At 43.4% G+C, this 27,053-nt stretch overlaps 2 protein-coding genes and 1 long non-coding RNA gene across 3 annotated transcripts; 1 reads left to right on the forward strand and 2 right to left on the reverse strand.

Annotated features, from left to right (window-relative positions):
* Nucleotides 1-375: 375 nt before the first annotated feature.
* EGR2 (early growth response 2) lies at nucleotides 376-4,712 on the forward strand. Its single transcript, XM_019638369.1, has 4 exons — nucleotides 376-497; nucleotides 631-704; nucleotides 805-913; nucleotides 2,252-4,712. Coding segments are annotated over exons 1-4 (1,434 nt in total). The 5' UTR covers nucleotides 376-496; the 3' UTR covers nucleotides 3,502-4,712.
* A 2,389-nt stretch (nucleotides 4,713-7,101) lies between these two features.
* LOC109380641 (uncharacterized) lies at nucleotides 7,102-11,545 on the reverse strand. Its single transcript, XR_002123541.1, has 2 exons — nucleotides 11,377-11,545; nucleotides 7,102-7,444 (listed from the first exon to the last, which is right to left on the reverse strand). It is a non-coding gene; the product is annotated as an uncharacterized LOC109380641 (long non-coding RNA).
* Nucleotides 7,104-11,321, reverse strand: ADO (2-aminoethanethiol dioxygenase). The gene has a single exon (XM_019638424.1). It carries the CDS (start codon nucleotides 11,126-11,128, stop codon nucleotides 10,316-10,318), a length of 813 nt encoding a protein of 270 aa, XP_019493969.1. The 5' UTR covers nucleotides 11,129-11,321; the 3' UTR covers nucleotides 7,104-10,315.
* Nucleotides 11,546-27,053: the final 15,508 nt, after the last annotated feature.

Consider the following 27,053-nt stretch of genomic DNA (forward strand, 5'->3'; position numbering starts at 1 on the left):
GGAGCCGCCGGCACCGGATCTTCGCCTTTTTTGGAAAGTCCCGGAGAACCGGAATTCCTCCCCGCCCCGGGAGGCCGCGCCGCAGTCGCGACCCGCTTGCTCTATGTAGTGGCCTGAGCCGGACCCGCGGCGCTCCCCTTCCCCGCTGGACCCTGCGCCCTGGACCCGAGCTGTGGCTCGGGGCCCGCGCCGCAGATCCCCACGGATCCCTGCGGCTTGCGAGCAGGGATCGCGAGCCCGGCGGAGCCCGCGCAGCCGAGCCCGTATGCAAATCGGCCATGTGACGGCAAAAGCCGCCTAGCCCAGCCCTGTTCCTCAGTCCATATATGGGCAGCGACGTCACGGATATTGAGAACCTGTCCATAAATACTTCGAGCAACACTTTCCGTCTAACCGAGAGAGCAGCAATTGATTAATAGCTCGGCGAGGGGACACACTGACTGTTATAATAACACTACACCAGCAACTCCTGGCTTCCCAGCTGGAACAAGGAGAGAGTCAGTGGCAGATAGCCATTTTTCTTCTTTCTTAAAAATATAGCAACTTGTTTGCTAGTTTTATTTCTGTTGGATTTTTTTAAAAAATTCTTTTTCTTTTTCTTTTCTTTTTTTTTTTTTGGTGATTTTTAAGTGTGGAGGGCAAAAGGAGATACCAGCCTAGGCTCAGTCCAATCCCTCTCCAAAACGGCTTCTCTGACACTCCAGGTAGCGAGGGAGTTGGGTCTCCAGGTTGTGCGAGGAGCAAATGATGACCGCCAAGGCCGTAGACAAAATCCCAGTAACTCTCAGTGGTTTTGTGCACCAGCTGCCTGACAACATCTACCCGGTGGAGGACCTCGCCGCCACGTCGGTGACCATCTTCCCCAATGCCGAACTGGGAGGCCCCTTTGACCAGATGAACGGAGTGGCCGGAGGTAAGCTGCGCGCTCCCTTCGCTGGCAGGGACTGACGCCGCTCAGGGGTTGTGGGTGGGGTGCGGTGCGTGTGCAGGACTTGGAAGACAGGGCTGGGGCGCGAGGTGGACGGTGCTGACTGGCTTTAAAGACTGGAATTGGGTGCAGGAGGAGCCCGCGGGAGCAGAGACCCGGACGCTGGAGCTGGGCGCGCGGGCAGACGCACCAGGTCGCCAGTGAGCCAGCGTGCGTGCGCCGCGCGTGCCCCAGCCCCTGGCGAGTGCAGGGATGAGAGTAGGAGAGGTGCCCCAACATTCAGGGCTCGTGCGGACCCTTCAGCCGGCGGTACCCCGGCCTCCCTTCTCCTGGGGTAGGGGCAAAGTGACGGGAAAGTTCAGGGCTCTGGAGGAGAGCTGCGCGTCTGGAGAGCCGAGCGGCAGAGAAGCTCCAGAGGAAAGCGCCCCCCGCCACCTCCTGGGCAGAGCAAACCCGGAGAAAGTCTCGAACGCGCAACCAGTGCAGCCTCAAGGAGCGCCCCCCACCTGTGCGCCGCCCGCGAAGTTAAGGGGGTTATCGAGGCGGGGAGGAGGAGACGGAGGAGGAGGGCGGGCCGCGGCGGGAAGCGGCCCGTTGGCTGCGGAGGGAGGCCCGCCGGGGCATCAGCGCCGCTGGTTTTCTTGGTGATGAGGCGGAAAGTGATCTCCCGCGGCCCCAGCGCCTTCCTCGAAGCCCTGTCACTGGCCTTGGGCTGGGACGGGGACGCGCGGGTGTGGGGCAAGGCTGAGAAGAAGATTAGGAGGGAAAGGAAGCCTCTGAACTCCGTACACCTCCGCGCAGCGCCGGATTCCCTCTAGCAGCCGTCAGCAGAAGCTCAGTGAAAAAGGCACCGGGGATGGGGAGTAGCCGGGGTCCCGGACCCCTTCCTCGGGCTTCCCTCTAGGGCTGGCATCCTTGTGGCACTGGCTGGGATCAGTCGCCCTAGCGGTGGGACCCCCAGGCAAAGGAGAGGGAGAGAAGTTTCGGGCAGATGGGGAATTTTTAACATGGTTGTTGCTATTATTGGGTGTTTTTATTGGGGACTAGAGTCACAGATGGCTGTGTGGGGGGGTTGGGAGTAGCTCATCCTACTTTCCTGGAGGTAGTTTGAGTCCCAGACTATACTGCCTGCCACAGTCGGATCTGGGGCTAGCCTCTTCTTACTGTCCCTGGGCGGTGATTTCCCCACCAGGTGGACTCTGCCCTAGCCCTAAAATGCTAGGATTCTGGGCCTTGGGAATGGACCCATGTGAGGGGGGTTGAGAAGGGATTGTTGGCTGCGTTCTCATTGTTCCCCCTCTCTTCTTCCTTCTCCCTCCTCAGATGGCATGATCAACATTGACATGACTGGAGAGAAGAGGTCCTTGGATCTCCCATATCCCAGCAGCTTTGCTCCTGTCTCTGCACCCCGAAACCAGACCTTCACTTACATGGGCAAGTTCTCCATTGACCCCCAGTACGCTGGTGCCAGCTGCTACCCAGAAGGCATCATCAATATTGTGAGTGCAGGCATCCTGCAAGGGGTCACTTCCCCAGCTTCGACCACAGCCTCATCCAGCGTCACCTCTGCCTCCCCCAACCCACTGGCGACAGGACCCCTGGGTGTGTGCACCATGTCCCAGACCCAGCCTGACCTGGACCACCTCTACTCTCCACCACCGCCACCTCCTTATTCTGGCTGTGCAGGAGACCTCTACCAGGACCCCTCGGCGTTCCTGTCTGCAGCCACCACCTCCACCTCCTCCTCTTTGGCCTACCCACCACCTCCTTCCTACCCGTCCCCCAAGCCAGCGACGGACCCAGGTCTCTTCCCCATGATACCAGACTACCCTGGATTTTTCCCATCACAGTGCCAGAGAGACCTACATGGTACGCCTGGCCCCGACCGCAAGCCCTTCCCATGCCCCCTGGACTCCCTGCGAGTCCCCCCTCCACTCACTCCACTCTCCACCATCCGCAACTTTACCCTGGGGGGCCCCAGTGCTGGGGCTACAGGGCCAGGGACCAGTGGATGCAGCGAGGGACCCCGCCTGCCTGGCAGCAGCTCAGCAGCAGCTGCTGCTGCTGCCTATAACCCCCACCACCTGCCACTGCGGCCCATTCTGAGGCCTCGCAAGTACCCCAACAGGCCTAGCAAGACACCTGTGCACGAGAGGCCCTACCCGTGCCCAGCAGAAGGCTGTGACCGGCGCTTTTCTCGCTCTGACGAACTGACACGGCACATCCGAATCCACACGGGGCACAAGCCCTTCCAGTGTCGGATTTGTATGCGCAACTTCAGCCGCAGTGACCACCTCACTACCCACATCCGCACCCACACTGGCGAGAAGCCCTTTGCCTGTGACTACTGCGGCCGCAAGTTTGCCCGGAGTGATGAGAGGAAGCGCCACACCAAGATCCACCTGAGACAGAAGGAGCGCAAAAGCAGTGCCCCCTCTTCTTCTGTGCCAGCAGCCTCTACAGCCTCGTGCACAGGGGGCGCGCAGCCTGGGATGCCCCTGTGCGGCAGCAACAGCAGCACTATTGGTGGAGGATCCCTAGCCCCTTGCTCCTCTAGGACCCGGACACCTTGAGATTAGACTCAGGCTGACACATCAGCTCCTGGAGGAGGCCCTTTGTCCACTGGAGCTGCACAACAAACACTACCACCCTATCCTGCCCCTCTCTCCATTGGGCATAGGTGGTGGAGCCCAGCACTGCCCCTCTTTCCATTTAGAAGCAGGTCCTTCCTGTTAGCCCACCTTAGTCTCTCTGGTGAGTTGACTGTCACACCAGGGTCATGGGGAGATTCGGAAGGGGGTTGTTGGGTGGGGGTCCCTGGCCTAGAGGGCTGAGGCCTGACCCTGCTTTAAAAGGTTGTTTGACTAGGTTTTGCTCCCCACCCCCCTTACTCTGACCAATTATAAGTTTTTGACTCTGAATGTCAAGAGTTGATCTGAGACTTTTTCTACAGTAGGTTGGGAGATGCTGATTGACCCCTCCAGGTGGGGACAGCAAAGACAGAAGCAAAACTGATGTGCACTTTATGGCTTGGGGCTGATTTGGGGGACGCTGTACAGTGAGCGAAGCATGCTGCATTATGTGGCCCTAGAACAGTGATTCAAAGCTTATCTATTCGTCTCAACCCTTTAAGCAATATGTATTATAAACTCAGAGAATAGAAGTGCAATGTGATGGGAGGGACATAGGAATATCTGCTCCTTTTTGAGTTGTTTGAGAAACGTAAAGACTATTTTTGCAGTGTATATCCACTCAGATTTTGTGTATTTTTGATGTGCACTGTTCTCCAAGTTCTGAACCTTTGGGAAAAAAAAAAGTAAAGCATTTATGATCTCTTGACATGAGTCAGAGGTTAACTTATTTAAAAGGGGATGTACATATATTCTCTGAAACTAGGATGCATGCAATTGTGTTGGAAGTGTCCTTGGTGCCTTGTGATGTAGACAATGTTACAGGGTCTGCATGTAAATGGGTTGCCTTACTATGGAAAAAAAAAAATCATCACTCCCTTGGTTTAGTATGGCTGTATATTTCTGCCTATTAATATTTGGAATTTTTTTTAGAAAGTATATTTTTGTATGCTCTGTTTTGTGACTTAAGTGTTATCTTTGTAGTCAAATTGCAGATAAGAATGTAAATAATGTTACTGGAGCTGACTTGTTTGGTTATTAGCTCTTAATAGTTGTGGAAATACAAATGATTTATTCTAACACAAAACCACTAACTGAAGTTTAGATAATTGATGGTTTATGACTATAGTGTAAATAAATACTTTCCAACAATACTTTTGCAGCAGAAATCATTTCTGAAAGGTTTACTGGGTGGGAATTCAACAGGCATCCAGTGGTTTTTAGTGCTTTGACCAAGCCGGGATCTCCAAGTTTTCTTTGCTAGCCTCTCAACACCAGCCCTCTCACCCCAAAGAAATCTCCATTCATAATCAAACTGTAGTGTTCGGGGATTTCCCCCTTGCATTAGTGTAAAAATGGGGAGGCGTTGTTTTGACTCATTGTTCCGTCCTCTGTAACAGCCTATAGCTTCTCTCCATTCCTGAGTGGGCTCCGGAAAATAAATACTTACAAACAAGTGCCCACTCGGAGACTACACATTTGCTGCTGCTTTTAGAACCCTGACCAGGGCCAGGAACTCAGTGGAGATGTGGCTTTGTGGAAAGTGTGGTGGCTTGGTCAAGCTGGAAATGACTTTCAGGTTCCAAGATTAGTCTCATGACCACAGAAAACTTTTTGAAAAGCGCTATCACCCCTTCAAATCAAAAATGCATTCAGACACTGCTGATGACAGCATTAATGGGTAGCCAAAGGAATTACCCCAGGACTCATTTCTCTCCCACCTTCTCTCCCCAATTACCCCAATTCAGAAAGATCATTAATCTGCCATAGATTTGATGGGTCTAAGATCATCAAAATACCCAGCTCATTACATACGTGTAACCAGCCTTAAAATCTTGACAGACCATCTGAAATAGGCACATATAGTTCTCTACAGTATTGGATAATGGTTTCAAGAGTACATACATTTTATGCAAGCCTTTTGTAATTTTAAAATATAAATTCAAGAAGTTATCTGCCTGTCATACAAAGCAAGTGATTGTGTCTTTGTGAAGTTATCTTTACTCTAAAATTGGGTCTAAATCTTTAAGTTCACTCACTGCTTTTGGATCCTTACACAAGTGTAACATGTTGGAGCACCCACTATTTAACTACACCACGTGAAAACTCAGTCCAGATAATTGATGGCCTGTATTTTAGCAGAGAGCAGCTACTCCTGGAAACTACTTTTTTTGCCCTTAACCAACACTAGAATTTGAGATCTAATTTGTGGAGGTAATCAACCCTTTCCTTATTTCTTCCTGTCTAAATTTCAAAGATGCAGAATATCTCTTTCTATAACTACAAAACAGGAGTTTCTAAACTTCAGTTTCAGATTGTTCAAGTGACTGGCCTTCTTCCAATGGATTCATATTTCCTAGCTTGTCTGTGTATTATCATTCTTGCATGGCCAATTTTAATACGTATAAAACAATACCACATTTTGATAATTACGTTTTTTTAAATTTCCAAAATTTCATTAGAATATAGTATACTTAAGTTTTGTAAGATCTATAATTGTCTTGCCAAATTCTAATTTCAGAGCACTTTCAATCAAGACAATGTAAATGTTTATGAAGCAATCAACTAAAAAAGTTTTTAAAAGTTGTTTTAAAAATAAGATTAAATTTTATTAAATAGTCAAATCAGTTACATAATCACTTACACGTTGACAGGGGTATAACCGTAAGGAACCCACCTTGGTTTTTTTCAACCTTGTGGCTTTTACTCCTTGATTTCAACGTTAGGTATATCTCTAATCAGATTTTACTCTCTGCTTGAAACATTCAGGTACTTTTCACACGTGTCTCATTTTTTACTTTGCTCAAAAAATAAGGCAAGTCTGATCCTTATATTCAATATGCTTTATTGAATAGTATTGATGTTTCAGCTGCTACTGGGAATTCTTATTAAAAATAAACTTCCGGAGAGTAAATTCTTTAAAGAACATAATGCATTTGAGATGGTTCAGTACACATTAAAAACAAGTCTATTAAACCTCTTAAGGTTTTCAATTATTCATAAACCAGGCTAATTTCAATATTCTAACTACTAATGAAATTGTTTGGTATATATATTAAAAATGGCTGTAGTGACAGTCCAATACAATTTGTGTGTGTGTGTGTGTATGTATGAAAGAATGGTCAGCATCATCGCACATGACTAATATGCTTCCAGTCCAAACAATTAAACCAATTTTACAGAAAAAGGAAAGACAAGAAAATACTTAAGTCCAAAGATTTTTTCATTGTGGATAAAAGTATTTTTGTTTTCTTGCACTAGCTTATTTTCCTTAGGTGAAATATAAAAGGTATTTTTTTGTTGTAGCAAAACAGTATGATTAAACAGTTTCAGATGCATTTTCAATCAGACTGTTTCAAAACTCACTCTCAAGGAAATAAACTTTTAAGTTTATATTATTACTGCATTTTAGAATCTGCAGAATGCCAGCAATTTTTAGTACAACATAATCTTACAGTATAGACAGTGAACCTTTAACAGTAAAATGTAACCATTATAATATTTTCCTTCTCCATTTTGCAATAATAAAATAAGATTTACCTCTAAACAATTTCAAACATGCCTTTATTTTCCATAAGTACACTGATTTGGACCCAGAAATGTAAACATCCCTGGACCTGAAGATTCAGTAACTAAATAGGGTTTAACAAATGATTTCCTTGACAGTAGATGCCGTATTGCACTGAAGCAATCAGTGGTCAGCTTGCTTGTAACCTGAAGTTCTGAATTCAGACCAGGAGTTACATGAGTGTTACTGCCCTCAGGTTAGAGTTGAATAGCACTGGGCAGAGTCCTGAATTAAAGATATATTGCTTCTTCATTGAGCAGTAGAGCCATAGCACAAGATGAGTGATGACAGAGTCCTGAGATGCCAGGACTGAGGCACCTACAAGGGGACAATGCAAAAGGGGGGATGAAAGTTGTGGATTTGGGGAGAAGTTAAGGGCTATGTTAAAAGGTCAGAGAACCCACTCCGGTTGACAAACACATATTACTTTAAAAATAGGCCCACCATTTTCATTAATAAACAGCAATTGGTATAAACTCAATCCATGCAAATCAGGCTTAGTAAAAATTCAATTCTCATAAAATAGTAGGTAGGTACACAATACTCTCCATTGATATAAGTGGCCTTTGATATAACCAGAGAATTAAAAGGCTTTAGAAGTAATTAGACAACTTTTCACCCATGAGTGGCAATTATTGCATTTGTTATTCAACAGAAAAATTAAGTGATTAGTATCATTGTGCTCAGCCTTTGTAGGGGAAGACAACTTTTTCCCACAGTTGTTACTGAAATACACTCTATATTGCAGGAATATAAGAAAACACAGAGCAGCACAGTCATGATTTAAGTTTATGCAGAAAGGTGTAAGGTTTTTCTGCACCACATTTATCTTTGTAGTTAATATTCTTTCCTTAGTGGCTCACTAAAACAAGATACATTTTGTGTTCACCATTAAGTTATTCAGAATTTGTTAGTGAATCAAAAGTTTCACTATTCTCATTGAACTAAATTAGAGGTATCATATTGCTGTTTTGGCCTGCAACGATTTCACTTATTCTTTTGAAAAGCACCTTGGTTTCTTTCATTCAACTTGTTTGTACTTGAGAACTTTAAAACTTTTCATAATGAAATTTGGGAAAACAATTCCTCCTTTATTACTCTCCTATTGCCAGAGTTTTTATAGGTTAGTTTAATGTACTCCAGATTGTATTATAACATACACATCACTATTGACAATTTTTATAAGTTAATCAACTTTTTGCTACAATAATTCAAACCAGGTAGATATGAGATCGATACCTATACTGTGCTATGAAAAAAACCCATTTGGTGAACACTTCTCTAAGAAAATCATCATTTGCATATCTAGAACTGATTTCCAAACTGAATGGCATGAAGGTCTGCTTTAAAACTGCCTCCAAGGTACATTATACCACACCAGAACATGAAGCTACCATAAACCAATGTTAGGAGACGCTTGGTATTACGCCTGTCAGGTTTTATAACATAGTGGCATTACACATTGAATAAGCATCATTTTTGTAAAGAGAGAAAAAAAAAAGCAAGAATTTGCTTTTTAATTCTCTTTTAAAAATTGGGAACAAATATTCCTTCACTTTGGGCCTCTAAAACCCAGTGTGCATAAAGAGGCAAAGGCACATACTGTTTCCCTACAAGGTTGACACTTTCCGCCAATAGCAAATCTCCCTTTAGTACAGCTATTAGAACTCGATTGCCACATGGGCAAGTCAATCAAGAGGGCTTAGACAACAGCTGGGCAAATTTTAATGTGTTTATTTCTACAGTTTGTTTTTATTAAAAGTTTGTGAAAAAAGCAATCTTGTAAATAATAAAAAGAGGGAAACAATAGTGCTCCATGGCCTGAAGCAAATGGTGTCAATGCCTCTGTAAACAAGGTCAAGTTGCTCAGCTTATTAAAAGGACAAAAATAAAACTAGTCATAAATAGCACAACTGTTCATTTGGAGACGAGGAGTGCGAAGTGTTTGGTCCCAAGTTTTGGTGCTCTAAACTGGCCAGCAGTATTGTTAATTCTCAATTCCCCAGCCTTGATGACCAGTGCCTTCTCTTTCTTCCTACAGAAAAGATGAAGCACTGGCTCTCTCCTGTTTGAGGGAGGGTTCTGAGAACACTGCCACCAACAACACAGCTGAAAGCACCAGCCCTCTGGAACATCAGAGCTGAATTTGAAACAGTCACCCACACTTTCTCTACTTTTGCAGGAAAATACTAGAAGTAAATAGGGACATGGAATTCAACAGCTGGCTAGGGGTGTTTTACATTCAGGTGTTTGGAAGCATACTGATTCAGCTCCTCTGAATCTTCTGGTTAGACAATACAAAATTACCCTACCACCTCTTAAAGTACAGTAAGACAAAAAAAGTCACTTGAGGGTAATATATTTTTTGCATTAAAGGCGAATCTGCAAAGAGAAATCGGCTCAACTCACACATCTGGAGACTCAAGGGGAAGATAAGCTCTATGTGACTATTTGTCACTGAGATACACAGGTGTGAATTTCTTAGTAGATGCTGCCGGAGTAAACCAGATGTGGCTACCGGGCAAGGGAAGGAAAGAAAATAAATCTTGTCCTCTACATGCATAGTTATGTTTTGGGGATGATCTCCTAACTCTGGAAAAAATGATTTAATTTGCACAACAAATTAATCAGGCAGGACAGCTCACTTTAAACAGCTCATCTCTTTAAGTCGGGTTTTTACCAATGACTTGAACTATAATCAATTCAAATCACTGGGTCATGCACAGTCAATAAGTTAAAACTATAAGGAGTAAAAGGGCATAAGAACGTAAGTGGAAAACAAACCCCATTTACCCAAGGAGGGGGTGGGGGAGGGATGAGAAAACCTCTCAGTGTATTTTGTATAGGATGAGGAACGGAGGGAAGAACATTTTCATTATGGCTTTAGGATGGAAGCGCTTCACATAGTCCCCTGCTCCCCTCCCCCCAAATCAAAACACTGGTGGCAGTGACAGAGTCAGGAAACAACCTTGCCTCCCTGCCTACCCCGCCCCCATAACCGTGCCCAGTGGCTGCGGTCCCATTCGTCCGCGCTTCCCAAGGCTCTCGAAGCAGCAGCTACAGCCTACTCTAGTATATCCAATGCCCAGGCCTGGGGGTTGGGAGAGCCCTTGTGGTGGGTCGCTGGCTGCCAGGTCCAGAACTGAGTTGGGCACGTCTTTGGCCTACCACTCCCGGGTGCCTGCGGCTTCAAGGGAAGACCTTGGGACCTGGATAAGGTTCCCCCTCGCACCAGAAGTCATCGGCCTGCGGGGTCTCCAGGAGCCACACCTCTCGAGGAAGGTCACAGGTCGATCCGGAGGCCTCCTTGGCCCTGACGGGCTCCAGCACCCGGTAATAGTGGCAGTCCCGGCCGTCGTCGGGGTCGTAGGGCGGGGCCAGGATGTCCAGGAAGGCGGCGGGCCCGTCCACAGCGTCGATCTGGTGCAGGTTGTCCCGGTGTGGCGTAAGGACACAGGGGCCACTGGCCTCGGTGTACTCGGCCCGCGAGCGCAGCACGCCGGGCCGCACGGCGTCCCGCTCCCGGGCCTGCAGCGGCGGCTCGAACTGCTGCTCTGGCGGTGGAGCCCGCGGCCGCTGCCCGCCTGCCGCCTCCAGCTTGTCCATGCAGCTGATGCGAACGGTGCCGTAGAGCACCTTGAGCATGCCGTGCATGCCCGGGTGGTCGTGCAGCGGGATGGATGTGCCGCTCTTGAGCAGGAACACGCCGAGGCTGAAGCCGTCCGTCTCGTAAATGTGCATGTAGGTAACCGGTGGCAGGTTGGGCGGCAGGGGCTGCAGCGTGGCCTTGCGCGGGACGATGTTCAGGTCCTCGGCGCGGACCTGGGTCAGAAGGCTCTTCAGTTTGCTCAGGTTCTCCGGGAAGCCCTGCGGCACCGGCGCCTCGGGGTCTGGGACCGCGGTGCGGTCGGAAGCGCCGCGGCCGCCCCCGCTGCCCCGGAAGGTGAGGCACGCCTGACGGGCGATCCGCTGGATCAGGGAGGCCATGTTGTCTCCGAGCATGCTCGGATGTTCCCCCGCGTGCCGCGGCCGGCCCCCTCCTTTCCTCCGCCCCTTGCGGTCTCCGGCGGCCGCCACGGCTGCGCGCAGCCCCGGGCGAGGCGGGAGGTCCCGCAACTACCGGTCCGTCGGGCGCGCGGCACAGCTGGCGCCAAACTCAGCACCCACGCGCCCGCAACGGCCGGGCGCGTTTGCCACACGCCCCCTCCGAGCGCGCACGCGCACGCGCACGGCCCACACCCCGCACTCACGCTCTGGGAGTAGGTACCGGGGCCGTGTGGACTGCGGCAGGCTTGGCCTTACGCCCAATGCTCCTCCATTCATGCGGCCCGCACCTACGATGGTGTCCGGCCGGTCCGGACGCGGTGCAGAGCATGCTGGGACTTGTAGTCCAAGATTTTGCATGCTTTCTGCGAGTTCCCTTTGTCAGCTGGAAAAGGGAAGGATAAGATTTGCTGGTCATAGAGAGACCTTCCTTACAGTTCCAAGGTGTTTGCTTATTTGAAAAAAGGCGAATTGGGGCGCGAGAGAAGTAGCCAGTTAACTACAACTTCCAGCATCCCGAGCAGGCTGGGGCGACGCACTTCCGGCAGCTGATCTGTGGAGTAGTGGAGGATTTTGGCCATCACAAGGAACAGGGCAAGAGGGTCATTAACCTTTGGCGCCGCTCCGGCGTGGTCAGCTGTATACAGGGTCGCTTTCCTCTGGCGTCACCCCTGGGAAGGAGGCTGTTGAGTTAACTTTAGCTCCTTGTGGCCCCCTAGGCAGCACTGTTTGCCATGGGGATTATAGGACGAGCTTGGCGCCTTCGTAATTTTAACAGTTTTTTAGGAGATAAGAGGGTCGAGGCCTTCCCTGGTGATCACAACCACTACTTTGCACAGCCATCCCCAGCTGTTGTTTGCATCAGAGTCTGGTGACGCTGCTCGTCTCGTTACAGAGTACAGTTGTTTTTTGCTGGGACTTGAGAGGCAATTTGCTGTGGTCACGGATTCTGTATACTAATAGTTATCAGACCTTGGTTTGCCTAAGAAATACCTGGTTGGAGGAGGAAGGTTTTTAGAAATACAGATTACTGCTCATCACCCAGAGATTGATCCACTAAGATGATTCTGAGGCATCCTATGAGAAAGAGTGTTGTGCAAGAGTTAGGCAAGCTCTTGACCCTCGCCTTACCCTGAGTTTAAAGTCCTTTTGTACTTCCAAAGCTAAACATCGGCTTCTTGTTCATTTTGTAATTGAAGTGGTTCAGTAAACCTTCTTCAGTTAAAAAAGGCATGCTTTTTTAGGGAGCTATGTGACCTATATAATGAACACTCAATATATGCTAGGCCCTGTGTTAAATACACTACCTTACAGGGCCGGCCGAGTGGCTCAGTTGGTTAAGACCTCGCTCAAGAGTGCGAGCTTTGAGCAATAGTGGTTTGATGCCCGGCCCAAGCCCACTGAGCTCAGCTTAAAAAAAAAAAAAAAAGGACACTACCTTATAGATATTATACTATTTAATCCTCAGCAACTCTTAAGAGTTAGGCACTATTATTCCCAGTTTTCAGATGAGGGAATAAGTTGCAGGAGGCTTGTAATCAGCAGGTCATATGCATCAGAGCATAAATAAGTACAGTCTTACCAAAAACAGCTTGGTGTTAAAAGCACCAAATGTGGAGGATATTGTTTTTCCATCCTATTGTGCTACTTTATGTCTTTAGGCAGACGCTACCCTTCTAGGTCCTCAATGTATTCACTTGTAGAATGCTGGGGTCAGGGTAACAGTCGTTGTGAACCCTGGTTACTAATCAGAAGCCCATGGGAGCCTTATAAAAATAAAGATTTGGGGAGGGGTCACACCCCCAGAGATTCTGATTTAGAACTGATGTGAAGCCTAGAATTTTTGTTTCTAAGCTGCTCCTCAAATGATTCTTGATTATTAGCCCAGTTTGAGAACCACTGCCAGATCTATAAATAGTGAACGAGTTTAATATTTAGTAATTTTGATTGAAAGGGTGATTATTTGTTTTAGAAAAAGACTCTTAAGATTTATTCATTTTCAGAGGTTGCCATGCCATTGTTAAGGTATTTAAATGTACTGTCAAAATTCACCATGTAATGAAATCCCAGGCAATCTTTTTCTAAAGTGAGGAATATTTAAGAATCCCCTCTCTTCCTTTACAAACCTGAATTTTTATTTATTGGTTTTACTTCTAATAAGAATAATTAGTGGGAGGTATAGAGTCCATGGAACACAGACTTGTAATATACAGATGTGTTTGATTTCTGAATCTGTCACTTTTTTTTTTAAAAGAGTTTATTGGGGAATTGGGGGCGGGGAGAACAGTGTTGGGGAATTGGGGAAGGGGAACAGACAAGTTGTCGTTCTTCAATCTTCATCGTGGAGGGCACCAGTCACCATCTGGCTTCCCGTGGGCAGCTCATGGCCTCTAATCTCAAGGTGCTGTGTTCAATCTTAGTTGTGAGTGGGCATAGCCACCATCCCATGCGGGAGTCGAACGGGCAGCCTTGTTATTAAGAGCACACAATTTATCCATTGAGCCATCCTGGTGGCAGCCCAGCTCCAGGTGCCGAGTTCTTAGTTGCGGGTGGAGGTACGTAGCCCACCATCGAACAGGCAATCTTGTTACACCAGCTGAGCCATCCTGCCACCTGTTGGCAGCTCAGTGACAACTCAGCTCAGGTGCAGAGTCACTGGCCCATGTGGGAATTGAACCAGCGGCCCTGTTGCTCAGAGCTTGTGCGCTCTTAAGCCAACTTTTAACCAAATGAGCCACTTGGCCAGCTCTGAATCTGTCTTCTTAATAGTTGTCTGTACTTATTTAAGTGAAGCTCATCTATAAATGGGATAATAAGATACATGTGTAAAACACTGATGATAGCATGTACAACATAGCAGTTGTCCTATAATAGTAGCTATTATTATAGTTTCTAAAATGGTTAAAAGCTGTAAATACCTATGAATTTAAATAATATTCAGCAAAAATTAAAATGGAATTTGACTCATTTTGAGAATCAGCTTAAAAGTAGAGATTAAAAATAAAAGGGTTTTGTTGGTTAAACTGTCTATCTGGTAATACCATCCCTTGGGTCTTTGCTATTCTTTGTTTGGCCAAAGACTTCAAAGTTTCCAAAGACTGCCTGTATCAGAACCACCTGGGGGGTGTTTGTTGAAAGTGCAGATTCGCAGATCATGTCGAAACCTATTTTGCTTGCTATAAAGTTTGTAAGAACTGCTGAGTGTCCACAGGGCGTGTTGTACTTTTTTTAGGCCACAGACAGGCTACCTCCATAATTCTTTTTTTTTTTTTTAAGATTTTTATTGGGGTATTGGGGGGATGGGAACAGTGCTGGGGAATTGGGGGAAGGGGAACAGACAAGTTGCTGCCCTTTTGTTCTTCAGTCTAGTTGTGGAGGATGTTGCTTCACTGGCCCAAGTTGGCACCATCATTGCGCTCTTCCCGGGCGAGGCACATCAGTTGTCAGCCTCTGGATGGCCGCTCACTGTGGCTGCTGGCCGCCCACGCTGGCTGCTGGCCACACACGGCAGCCCATGGCAACCCACTGCCACAGGGGCAGCAGCCTATGCCGTCACCGGCGACTCACAGCAGCCCAGCTCCAGGTTGAGCTGTTGCTCAGCATCTCAGCTGTAGAGGGCAGTCTCACTGGCCCTCATATGTGGGATCCGAACCGGGGCCCTCTGGCATCCCAAGCCAGCTCTTAACCATCGCGCCACTCGGCCAGCCCCATAATTCTTTTTGATGCTGCCCTTCAGAACTGCACTAATGGACAGGATCATTCCTAAGGGCTTTGCCCTTAAGAAGTACTTTATTTGGCCTTCTGCCCCACTTGCCAGTAGCATAGGCTGAGTAGGTTTCTATGATCATTAACGTCTTTCTTTTTATGCTCCTTGTTCTGTTTTTCTCTATGTTACAGTAAGCAGAATGAGACCAAAAGAAATTCAGAAAAGGGAACAGACCAAAGAGATGTGATAGTGAACAAGTGCTAGAAATCCAAGGCAGAAACAAGATTTGGGAAAGTTTGGGATAGGTGGAATCTATCATTCAATAAATAGTGAGTATCCACTAGGTACCAGGCACTGTTCTAGGCTTTGGGGATTCGGCAAGGAATATCCGCATGTCCAAAGAAGTTACGTGTGTGACTGAGTGTGTGTGTGTGTGTGTGTGTGTGTGTGTGTGTGTGTGTGTGTGTTTTGGGGGTGTGGAGGTTGTTACACAGTACAAATAAATGAGCAACATAATTTCAGACAGAGACAAATTTATGAAAACAAAACAGGATAATAGGATGGATGGATGTTTGTGTGTGTGTGTGTGTGTGTGTGTGTGTGTGTGGTGTTCTTTTAAATTGGGTTGTTGGGGGTGACATTTGAGCTGCTTCTGAATATTAAGGAGTCAGCCATGGAAAAACCTGGGGTCAGAGCATTCCAAGTCCAGGAAACAGCCCTAAGGTTGTTAAACAGGGTATTGGATACTCTTACTCTGACCAAGTGAGAAGGAGCTTGGTATAATTGGGGACCAGAATGAAAGCCTTGTGGGGTTAGAGTATACAGTGACCTTCAGAGTTCCTGGAGGGAGATGAAGTTGGGGAGGTAGGCAAGCGCCATATTATATAGGCCTCATAGGCATGAATAGGAGGTTAAAGGGAGTTGAGGGTCATTGTAGGGAGCTTGATTTTACTATAAGTGCAGTGAGAAGCTTTTGGAGAACTTTAGGTAGGAGAATGCCTTGATATGTTGTACATTTGTCAGAAATTGGTGATAGGGGTTTTGTAACAGCAGAGAAACCATGATTGCAGGCAGGATTCCAGAGGAAAGAAAAGAGAACTAGTGTAAAGATTAGGAATCTATTTTGTGGGTGGAGCTGACAGGGCTTGCTGATGAGCTATTTTTTGGCAATCTATTTCTTAAAGTGTATTCTATCCACATTTTCATTTTCATGAGTTGACAGCTATGTGGTGATAGGTTAGACTGATAAAACTTAAATCTCACCTCATGTGTAACTATTAAATTTAGGAATGGGGGAAGCACACAGACGCTTGAGTAAAACCGAGATTTATTTTATTAGTTGCTTAATTGACCATGAACCAAGAATAACTGGAACAGCCCACAGCCTACATATATACATACATACTGTATATACAGATGTGTGTGTGTGTATGTGTGTGTGTGTGTGTATATATATATATATATACACACACACACACACAGAGGGTGACAAAAAAACTGTACACACATTTTAAGAAAGGAAAAAATATCAAAATTGTAACACTCAATATATACTGATAACAAAAGATGAATACAAATCATGTGTATACATTTTTTTGGCACCCCTGTATATATGAGGTGTGATAAAAAAATACGGTGAATGTTTAAATAAAAATTTATTATAGTGAAAGACACATTGCCATTAATCCCCCCCCCCAAATGCTCCCCCTCATACGAACACACTCATCTCGTTCTTGCCACTTTCTGAAGCAGTTCTGGAAGTTCTCTTTTGTGAGTGTCTTTAGTTGTGCTGTTATGGCTGCCTCAATGTCCTGAATTGATTAAATGTTTATCTTTCACGGCCACTTTGACTTTGGGGAAGAGCCAGAAGTCTCATGGTGCCAAATCCGGTGAATAAGATGGATGAGGACACACCATACTTTTTTTTTTTTAAGATTTTATTGGAGAACTGGGGGAGGGGAACAGTGTTGGGGAATTGGGGAAAGGGAACAGACAAATTGTCGCTCTTCAATCTTTGTTGTGGAGGGTGCCACTCGCCATCTGACTTCCCCTTGGCAGCTCGTGGCCTCTAAACTCGAGGTGCTGTGTTCAATCTTAGTTGCCGGTGGATGTAGCCACCATCCCATGTGGGAGTCGAATGGGCAGCCTTGTTGTTAAGAGCTCACGCTTTATCCACTGAGCCATCTGGGCGACAGCTCAGCTCAAGGTGCCTAGTTCAGTCTTAGTTGTGGGTGGGCGTAGCCCACCATTGAACAGGCAATCTTGTTGTTACACTAGCTGAGCCATCCTGCCACCTGTTGGCAGCTCAACAATAGCTCAGCTCAGGTGCAGTGTCACTGGTCCATGTGGGAATTGAACCGGCAGCCCTGTTGCTCAGAGCTCGTGCTCTTAAGCCAACTCGTAACCAACTGAGCCACTCGGCTAGCCCCATAATGTTTTTATTTGACAGAAATTGCCATACACCAGAAGCAATGTGTGACATGCAGTGTTGTCATGATGGAGGATGATTTACGGCACACTTTCAAACACACCTTCTCTCAACTGTAGCTCACACCTGAATGACTGCACCGAACAAGTTGAAACTTGCCACACATTGTTACTAAAGTTCCATGCACCGCTTCCTGTATTGAAGATCCCTGCCTTTCTGTTGGATGGCACTTGGCAGCGGTGTTCACTGTATGCTTTGATCACACCTCGTATATATTTAACTCCAGTTGCTCATTTGCATGATTTCTTTATTCTTTGGGAAACAGGCTTGTAGTTTGGCTTTCACCTTTCTTCCCCTGGTGCTCCTCTGTATGAGGACTTATTTTTCTTAATTCACAAATTAGATTACCATTTGACTTTTTCTCAAATCTTTCTTCAGAATTCATTTTGTCCATCTATTTTGAACACACCCAGTCAAATGAGTACAAAAGTGTTGACATTCTCAAATGCTCAGGGTTACTATTGTGCAGTGTTTTTTTGTTTGTTTTTTAAGTGAGCAGGAAGTTTTCTTTTTTCCCTATAGCTCTTGCCACCTTACTCCTATATCTGCCTTTTATGTTAGTATAGAACATGGTAAATACATTGATAAAAAAATTTTCCGATGTTTAGACTAACTTTAAAATATTTGGGGATCATATTGTGGATTTCCTTTCAGTTTTAAAAAAACACTTAGCATGTATTTCTATACATCCATTATCATGAATGAATGTCAAGTTGTAAGAATAAAATAAACCGTTGCAGAGGCAAAAGAGCTGGTTTCAGGCATGGCTTTGCCACTACCTAGCTGTATGTGGCAATCACTTGACTTCACTAAATCCCAGGTTCTTCATGGTTCAGGAAGACGATCTCTAAGATTCCTTCCAGCGTCTCATAGCCAGTATGGATAATGGAGACAATTCTAAGGAGAATTCAGACAAAACCAAACATGGATTTTCTCTTATCTCACATTATTCATCATGACTTTTAGCTTGTCTCCACTAAGATCTTATAAAGTAACTCTGCTTCACTGTACTCTGATTTAACTTTGTGTGTTTATCTGATAACAAATTACTTTGGTGAATGGGCTATTCAGTTAACTGTGCTAAGGTCAGGAGTTTTTAGTGTTCAAGTTAGATTTTGGATGTACACACTGCACCAAGAAATTGCAGAGATGGTGTTGTGTGATATCAGCTGTAGACATTGTTTTTTAACTGTGTGATTCTATAAACCAGTACATGTAGGGTTGGGCTGGAGAAAGACTTAAGTTGATTTCTTTTTTTCTCTTCCTTGCCAGTGTCTTATTTCAGGTAAGGGGAGGCAAGGGAGGAAGAAATTAAAAATTAGGAGCATGAAGAACGAGGTTGAGGGGGAAAAAATGGTATAGCTTTCATAAGTCAGCAATGAAGAGAAGCTTTTGCTATGCTCAGTCTAAAGCACTGCCAAAGGCCAGGTATTACCATTTTGAGAGGTGATTTGATTATAACACTTTCCTACCAATTTGGTATTAGAGATTTCCCTCTTCTCCTTTAAGTCGTGCAATTATTATGAGACCCAACATAGTTCTGAATTGTAAATTAAATCCAAACTCCCTTTACCTCTCTTGTTAACATTCCCCCTGCCCCAATTTCATGCTCCTTTTTCTTTTTTTTTCTTTAAGAAGACATCAGCTATCTCCACCTCCTCCGCTTCCCCATCTGTCCTTTTCCTCTTGGTAGAAAGATTTTTATTTTATATTTATTTTAATTAATGGATTTGAATTACAAGTGGTGAAACAGTTGATGTTCATCTTCAAGAGGCAGTAAAAGGAAAAACCATCTTCTTTAACTTGGCAGAAAAGAACTGTATGCTCATTGCTGGTGTCTGCCTGAAAAGTGACTGCCAAAGGGGCATGAGAAGGTTACAGAATCTGTGTCCTTGCAGGGAACAGACACCATTCCCAGGATCACAGAAAGTAAAGATGGGTAAAACTCTTCAGAATGAAACTGTATTTTTTTGGGAAATGCCTTTCTTAAGGGATGCTTAGTAAATATTGCTTGATGGCTTACGGTCTACCAATTTAGGATCAAATTCCCCAGGAACAAAATAGCAGGATGCAATTTAATTGCTTGAACATTCTGATTAATAAAATCCACCATAAGTTTATCATATATTACTTTTTAGTTGGACAAGGTAATGATACCTTCTTTTTTTTTTTTTCTTTTTTTTTTTTTTTTTAATATGTTCCCTTGTATACCTTAGAGTACATCTTCGGGCATTCGACTGACTTGAAGTAAATACGGGCAGTACTATACCCGTTTCCTTGGAGGAGTGAAATGCTACTAATCAAAGCCTTCTTTTGACAAACAAACAAACAAATAACAAAAAACAAACCAAAAACATTGTCCTACTAGATGCTCTGTTGCAGCATTTTGGAGAGAGCATGATAAATGACAATATGATTTGAAAGTGGAACAGCAGGAAACAGGGAAGAAAGAACAATCGACTGAAAGGATGCCAGTTCTACTCCTGGTTTGAGCAACCTGTTGTATGACTGTGGGAAAGTCATTTCAGTTCTCTTACTTATAAAGAATTTAGCCTAGATAATTTACTAATTTCCTTCCAGCTTTTTAAGAAAAATTAAGAATTTTTAAAATTGCAATTATAAGAAATTAAGTAATATAATTTAATACTGTGAAATACTGCAAAGCATCACAAAAGACTTTTTAAATATATTTTTAGAAACAAGATATGAAGAGAATACTCAGTAACATGCATACAATGGTATTTGATTTCTCTTTTGCGTTTGTGTTGTTTCTACCTAAAGCAGATTATATTGACATTTCCTGAATATAAATCATTGAACAAAATGAGCAAGAGCTCTTGTTTAAAATAATGTTTACCATTATTATTAAGTTTCCACATTATTTTTTAAGGAAAAGCTTCTTTTTTTCATTCTAAGCATAAATTTTCATGCAACAAGAGTGCCGTGTATTGCTATAAGAAAAAGCAAAACATGCCTTGAGTTAACTACACATTTCAACAGGACCTGCTGAGGTAATTGACAACCAACATCGCAGCTTGGAGAAATTCCTCTAAAGCTGCAGAGCTTTAGTTTAATTAGATAATTACCCGTGGTCAGCCTATAATGAATGCACAAACAATTAGCAATGAATTTGGGCTGCTAAAACCTATTTTTTTTTCTTTTGTAGTCCTTTGCTTTCATTAGCAACTCTTAACTACTGAACAATTTATATCTTCACACTAACAATCAACTTTATTATCATCAAACTCTTTGCAAGCGATAAAGCAATGAGACCTGACATTAGTTACACAACATTAAGTGATTATGTTAAGTAATGCCATTAATTGCCTAGCCATCCCACTGCTATATTATATCAAACAAATAGGGTTTTAAAAAGCAGTGCACACTCCTTGATTTTGATGATTGCTTTATGTGTCAAACCCAAGCAACTTGCAAGAGATGTACCTCAATTCAGAGTCCTTTCTCAGTGGCTTTTAGCAGACTTGAATAAAAGGAAACAGTTCCATAAATGTACCAAAAGCAAGACCCTCAAAAGAGAGCTTTTTGTGTGTGTGTGGCTTGAGGATTCCTATGTTTGAAAGGGCTTGAGATGAATTTCAGTAAGTGAAAGCCCTCACTTGGCCAGCTTTTCCTGTTTGGGGACAGGCTTCGGTCTCATGGATGTCTGAAAGAACCATTATGGGTTTTCCTCACGTCCCTTCACTGCAAGTCTTTTCTGTCCATCTGCCATTTGTCGTGGGGAAAATGGCAGAAGAGGAAAGGAAGAAGAGAGGATAGTTATAATGGGAGGAGGGAGCGCTTTCAGATGTGAAAGAAGCAGAAATTACCAAAGATGTTGAGGTCAATGTTTCTATGACTTAATGTTACTAAGTGTTAACATCAAGAAGATATTTGTGTTGCTCTGGCTCTGGGAATGTAAACCAAAACACTTCATTATATTTCAATCACAAATGGATTTGGAAAACTGGATATTTTGTTTCTACAGATTATGTATCTACAAAGAGTTATCATTTTCTATATCAGAAACCAGTCAGATTCCAATAGAATTTGTAGAGTCCTTCATATACAGAGTATTCTTATAAAAATGCTTTTCTACTTATTAATAATCTAATGAGGTTTGTTAGGAAATAAACCAATTTATAGCAGTTTAGGAATTAATTTAAGAAATGTGTTGCTTACTATTTAAGTAGAATTAAAAATGTATACACAGATTTTCTTCTGATTGGAATATGAACATTGGCTTGTCATTTCTTATCTTGACACTTCCCCTCTTGCTGGTTTTGGAAATGTATTTTTTCTTTTTTTCCCCAGCAATAGCTAACAATTAGAGTTTCAGAAATGCCAATTTTAATCAAAACTCTCATTTCCAACTTAACTTACATGAACTATATAAAACCTCTTTGTTTTATTTGATTGACTGTTTTGAAAAAGTAATTTAAATAATTCAGAACCAGAATTAAGATGTTCCAAAAATATTAAGAAAATAATGTAAATCCTTCCAAATTATGGTTATTTTTACTCTTACCAGGGGCATAGTAATTTCATTGCATTAGTGTTTATATCATTCAAATATTGCCTTTATCTCTTTCACTGCATTAATTGATTTCAAGCTTTTTTTCCCCAAAATGTGTCAAAAATTCACAAAAAAATAAAAAGCTGATATTTTGACTATTTTATGCATTTAATAACATTTCGAGATGCTTTGTACATAAATTACATTATTTTTATTTTAAACCTTTGTTACATAGTAATAAATTTACCATTATTTTGAATTTTAGCAAAACATAACTTAAAACATACTAAGTGGCATCAATTAGATTTAAGTATAGAGAAGTTAGAATCTAATGACATTGATGACATGAAAAATGTATTACAAAATGTTACACAATATGGCATACAAAACATCTTTGTTGCTGATTGTGCAAGCCACAGGAAAATATCCGAATGTCGCAGCAAACGAGTTGTGGTAGTTAGCTCATACAAAACAGGGTTTCTCAGCCTTGGCCCGACTGACATTTTGGATTGGCTAATCCTTGTTGTGGGGGCTGTCCTGTGAATTGTAGGATGCTTAGCAACATTCTCAGCCTCTATCCACTAGATGACAGTAGGATCAACTGCTGCCCTACCCAACCCTTTTGGACAACCATAACCATCTCCAGATGTTGACAAAAGTCCCCAGGCTGCAGGACAAAATTGCTCCCGGTTGATAATCAATAACATAGTGTAAGACCTTGGTAATTTCTTCCTTTAAAAGCATTTCAATATGAAGAAAATGAGATGTGTTGAGTGTGGATGTCTACATGGTCTTACGTAAGTGAACTCTTAATCGAAATAGCATCAGAGCCTTGCTCATCTCCAGTTTGGAGTGGTTGGGGGGGGGCATTACAAGAACACCCCTGCTCTTAAATTCCACTTGACTTTCCCACATGGACTGCTATATAGCATTGGAAGTTTGCACCTTTAGAATTTTTTTCCTTCTGTTAAAATGCAAAAATATTCCTGAGAGGAGCATCCCTTTACACTAAAGCTGAAACTTTAGTTTTCACCTAAAAACTCCAATAGTATAAACATGTGCCTATTTATTTTACTTATGACAAAGTCTTTCAGGAAGAGGACCTAGAAGAAAATTACCTCGGGGATTGAGAGTTGGTGGGTGAATGGGAAACATGCACCCTGTGTGGGAAAAGGGATGACGTAAGCGAGATGGAAAGCACTGAAAAGATCCTTTAGACCACATTTATAATAAGTCAGCCTGAGTTGTTCTTGCCATGTTTCAGTGTTTTGTTTTGTTTTCTACCACTCCCTGTATCTTTAAATCCTTTTTTTTTTTTTAAGCAGGAAAGACTGTAGTAGATTGGCTTTTAATGTATTTCTTTGTTACTCTGTGTTGATTTCCCCAAGTTTATCGCCCAAGTTAACTTTCAAAAGTTACTGGTCCATGAAATCTAAAAGCCTAGCTAAGTACTGAGTAGGTTACCTGACGTTTAAGCCTGTCATCCATGCTGATGGAGGAGGTCTGAGCAGTGCCGAGCCTGCGTTTCCTCCATTGTCTGACATGTCCGTTTCAGACCTACAGCATGGCTACCTGGATCTTCCAGCACCATTCAATGGACACCGTAAGGTACGGCCCTGCTTATGGAATTCACAACCTCTTATAAGTAGAGGCTCAGGTTGATATTCAATCAACAAAAAACTTGCTAATGATTAAAATAATGCTGGGTTATAAGGAACTTTCTAAAACATAGGAGAGAGACGAAGATGGATGGTTTGCACGCTAAAGCCGGTTCTAGGATATTTTCATAACTGCCTCAGTAGCTCCTCACACTGAGCTTCCACATAGCTACATTTCAGTTATTCATGCTGGGTTTTTGTCTGATTGGCTTTTTTTTTTTTTATGGAATTACCGTATCACAGCACTTGTACTGTGACTAAACCTCTAAGTATAGGTTCTGTTTCTTTTTCTTTTCCCCATCCATTGTCACTTGCCTCTTCATTTCCTGATTTCTTCCTGAAGTAAGGGAGCCAAAATACATCACAGATCACAGCTGAATGTAGACAACAGGCACCTCCTTTGCAGGGACCTGCACAGAGCCTGACTTATTTATGCAAACATTTCACCACTCACTATGTAAAATTATGGACTACTTGACTAGTTACTGATCTTCTATCTTTTAGAGGTTAATCCAGCCTATTTGCAAAAGCCCAACTGAGCATCAAAGTAAAATATTCTTTCTTAGTTGTTTCACCACTTCTTACTTTCAAGCTATACTCGTATAGTTTAACATTCTGCATTGACCACACCTTTTTTTTTTTTTTAGGTTTCTTGCCTCAAACTAGACTAAATAGTTCTTCTTGTTTAATTTTGACTTACACATATAAGTATTATATATTATATTATAATCGTTGTATAATTATATATTATAATACACATATACTTGAGTGACGAATTTCACACTTGTCTCTTTTGACAAGCTTTTCCAATCTAGCATTATGTTTTTACCTTTCTTTTCTCAACTCAGACTTTCCCTCAAGCTTTCACGTAAAGTTTTTTATTGTTGATAAATAATAGTGTTTTATTATTGATAATAGTAACAATAGTACATGAATACTAATGGCCGTGTCACCTTTTAATAATTTGCTTTAGCCTTTTTTCTCCTTAAAATATAGGGATCTGTGAAAATGATTCCAGTCCTGTTTTCCTTGTTTCCCTTAAGGTTTTTTTTTTTTTTTAAACAATACCGAACATATACTATGGCTTTTCCAAATCTAATAGATACGCATGTCACAGAGTGATAATTACTGACAAAGTAAAACTCTGAATACAATTTAAAATTGTTCCAAAGGGATAGTAACTAGGAAAAATCCTTACTTATTATGAATTCATTTTTAATTACCTTTCATTCTTTACTGTTAGCTACCCTGGCCCTTATTTATTCTGATAGATATTTATAAACTACCACCAACAAAAAAGCTGAATATGAAACCTAGTGATCCAAATCAAGTAAAGCCATCTTGACCATGCTCAGGACAGTCAGAATCATGCCATAGAGTTCTTAGACTATACTTCTCTAAACATACACAATGTGTTTTTAAATTATTTGGTATGGTCAACAGAACAATTGTGAGATACCATAGACCAGAAAAAATGATCTCTTACTGTCTTGAAACTCCACAGATTTTGCAGCAATTCCCTGCATTATATTACCGATAAAGTACTTTCCTTAATAAATTGTTGGCCAAAGTAACTCCCTACAAACATTTTACAAGACGACAGAAGACAGATATATTTACTTTAAAATCTTGCAAAAAATGAACCTGCACACTTGAGTTCCTTGAGCAACTCTTGCTTCAGGCTAGGCGTCTTAACTGGGGTTGATGAATATGGCCACCAAACCTATAATAGATAAAATGGCAGAAGCCCTGGAATTCAGGCAGAGTGTGGGAATCCAATCAAGACAGTGCCACCTGGGCAGCTTCCTCAGCACTGGGGCAGGGATGGGAGAGGGGGTTCATGTAGTGGGTTATACATTTCTTGAGGACAAAGACTACATCTAACTGATGTATTTTTAGCAAAACCAAGGATGATACCTGAATATCTTAGTGACTATGTTAGTGACTATATTAGTGACTATGGGGCTTACTTCTTTTGCTGTCTTTCAAGCAGGGCACAATTTGGAATACACTCCTAGAAGAAATGGTCATTGGGGAAAGTGAGGACAGTACTACAGAGGGGGAAGGAAAATCTGGTGCACAATTATTGCTTAAATGTGTAATTTGCCCAATTGATGGAAGAATGGATTCTGAATTGCTTTCTTCTTTTTTGTTTCTATTAAGGAAAGAGAGTGGGGGTGGGGATAAAACAGTCTTATTTTAGATTTCTGAGCATCAGGTGTGAAGCATTAAAATGAACTGTAAAAGAAATAAGCCCATCTGAGAATTTGTGATTAGTGATGGCGCTCTCACGTGCCCTCCTCTTCCTTCCCTGGTAAGGGACGCCTCTCTCCCCACTGGGAAGCATGCCTGACGCTGGCTGCACACACACTGACTAAGAAGAGAGCACCCTTTCTCCATGTGTGTTACTGCTTAGGAGACAAGTTTTAACCTGAAGCCCAAAAAGGGTCCTAGGAGGAGGCTCCTTTTGTCTCACATCTTCTGCTGGTCCCTTGGGTCCTACAGGACTGCTGGGTGCTCTGCTGGGCCCCTCTACTGATTAGGTCAGGTTGTCGGGGAAGGCTGCTCTGGAGTGACCAGCAGTGGACACTGGGAGAATTGAGCCACGCCGTGATAACTTTGATTGCCCGAGAGACTTTGGAACTAGAGAGAATGATCTAATTAGCCCTTATTCTATCTTTAAAAGAGAGTTAGGTGAAGTGCCAAAAAGTATCACCATGGAAATGATGCATTAATCACCAGGTTTCAGTCATCACATGTCATCAGAGCTGGGTGTAGTTTGGGAACATACCACCCTGGGACTGCATTAGGGACAAGAAAGTAGTTTGGGGGAAACCTTTGCCTAACATTTCTCCTTCAGTGTCTAGCAAATGAACTTGGTTGTGCTGTGACTACGAGTGTGATTTATTCCCCTGTTCCATCTTTCCTCTACCTTAGTGCTCCCCCCCACACACGCATGCACACGCACACACACACACACACACACACACACACACGCACACACACGCAGCAATGTTCACTGTACCTTACTCTTGGCTCAACATTTGGAGCATTTCTTTTAGACACCCTCACCCCACTTTGGTGCCACCCTTCTCTCCTGAACTGGGTCTGCTCCTGCTGGGTCTCTCAGTGCTTCCTCTCCTCTCCTCAGCCCTTAAATCGTGCTGTTTAGTCTGGACGGTCCTTGCCCTCTGCTGGGGGCAGGGTGAGGGGGGAATGTCAGTTGTTATTTACCTTTTCCTTCTTAGCCTAATATATTTAATCCTTTTTGTTCCTCCTATCACATTTCAGTGTTTCCCTAAACTCCATTCTTATGTACAAATCCACTGGTTTTCAGGAATGATTCCTATGAGAATATAATTTGCTAAGCCATTACTCCAGCTTTTATTAAATAACCATTTTGTGAAAGTACTGTACTAAACTCTGGGGGAATAGTAGGGGACATACCTCCCTGCTGATGGGGAGATTATAATCTACCTCGAGACAGGACCTGCAGGGTCACTAGAATGAGAACAGAA

Source organism: Hipposideros armiger, unplaced genomic scaffold (assembly GCF_001890085.2).
Source record: "Hipposideros armiger isolate ML-2016 unplaced genomic scaffold, ASM189008v1 scaffold_39, whole genome shotgun sequence".
Lineage (NCBI taxonomy): Eukaryota > Metazoa > Chordata > Mammalia > Chiroptera > Hipposideridae > Hipposideros > Hipposideros armiger.

Coding starts and splice junctions, on each gene's coding strand:
- ADO (XM_019638424.1), bottom strand. CDS start 11,128: ATGCTCGGAGACAACATGGCCTCCCTGATCCAGCGGATCGCCCGTCAG.
- EGR2 (XM_019638369.1), top strand. Junction 705..804: donor CGGCTTCTCTGACACTCCAG/GTAGCGAGGGAG, acceptor TTTGTGCACCAG/CTGCCTGACAACATCTACCC. Junction 914..2,251: donor GATGAACGGAGTGGCCGGAG/GTAAGCTGCGCG, acceptor CTCCCTCCTCAG/ATGGCATGATCAACATTGAC.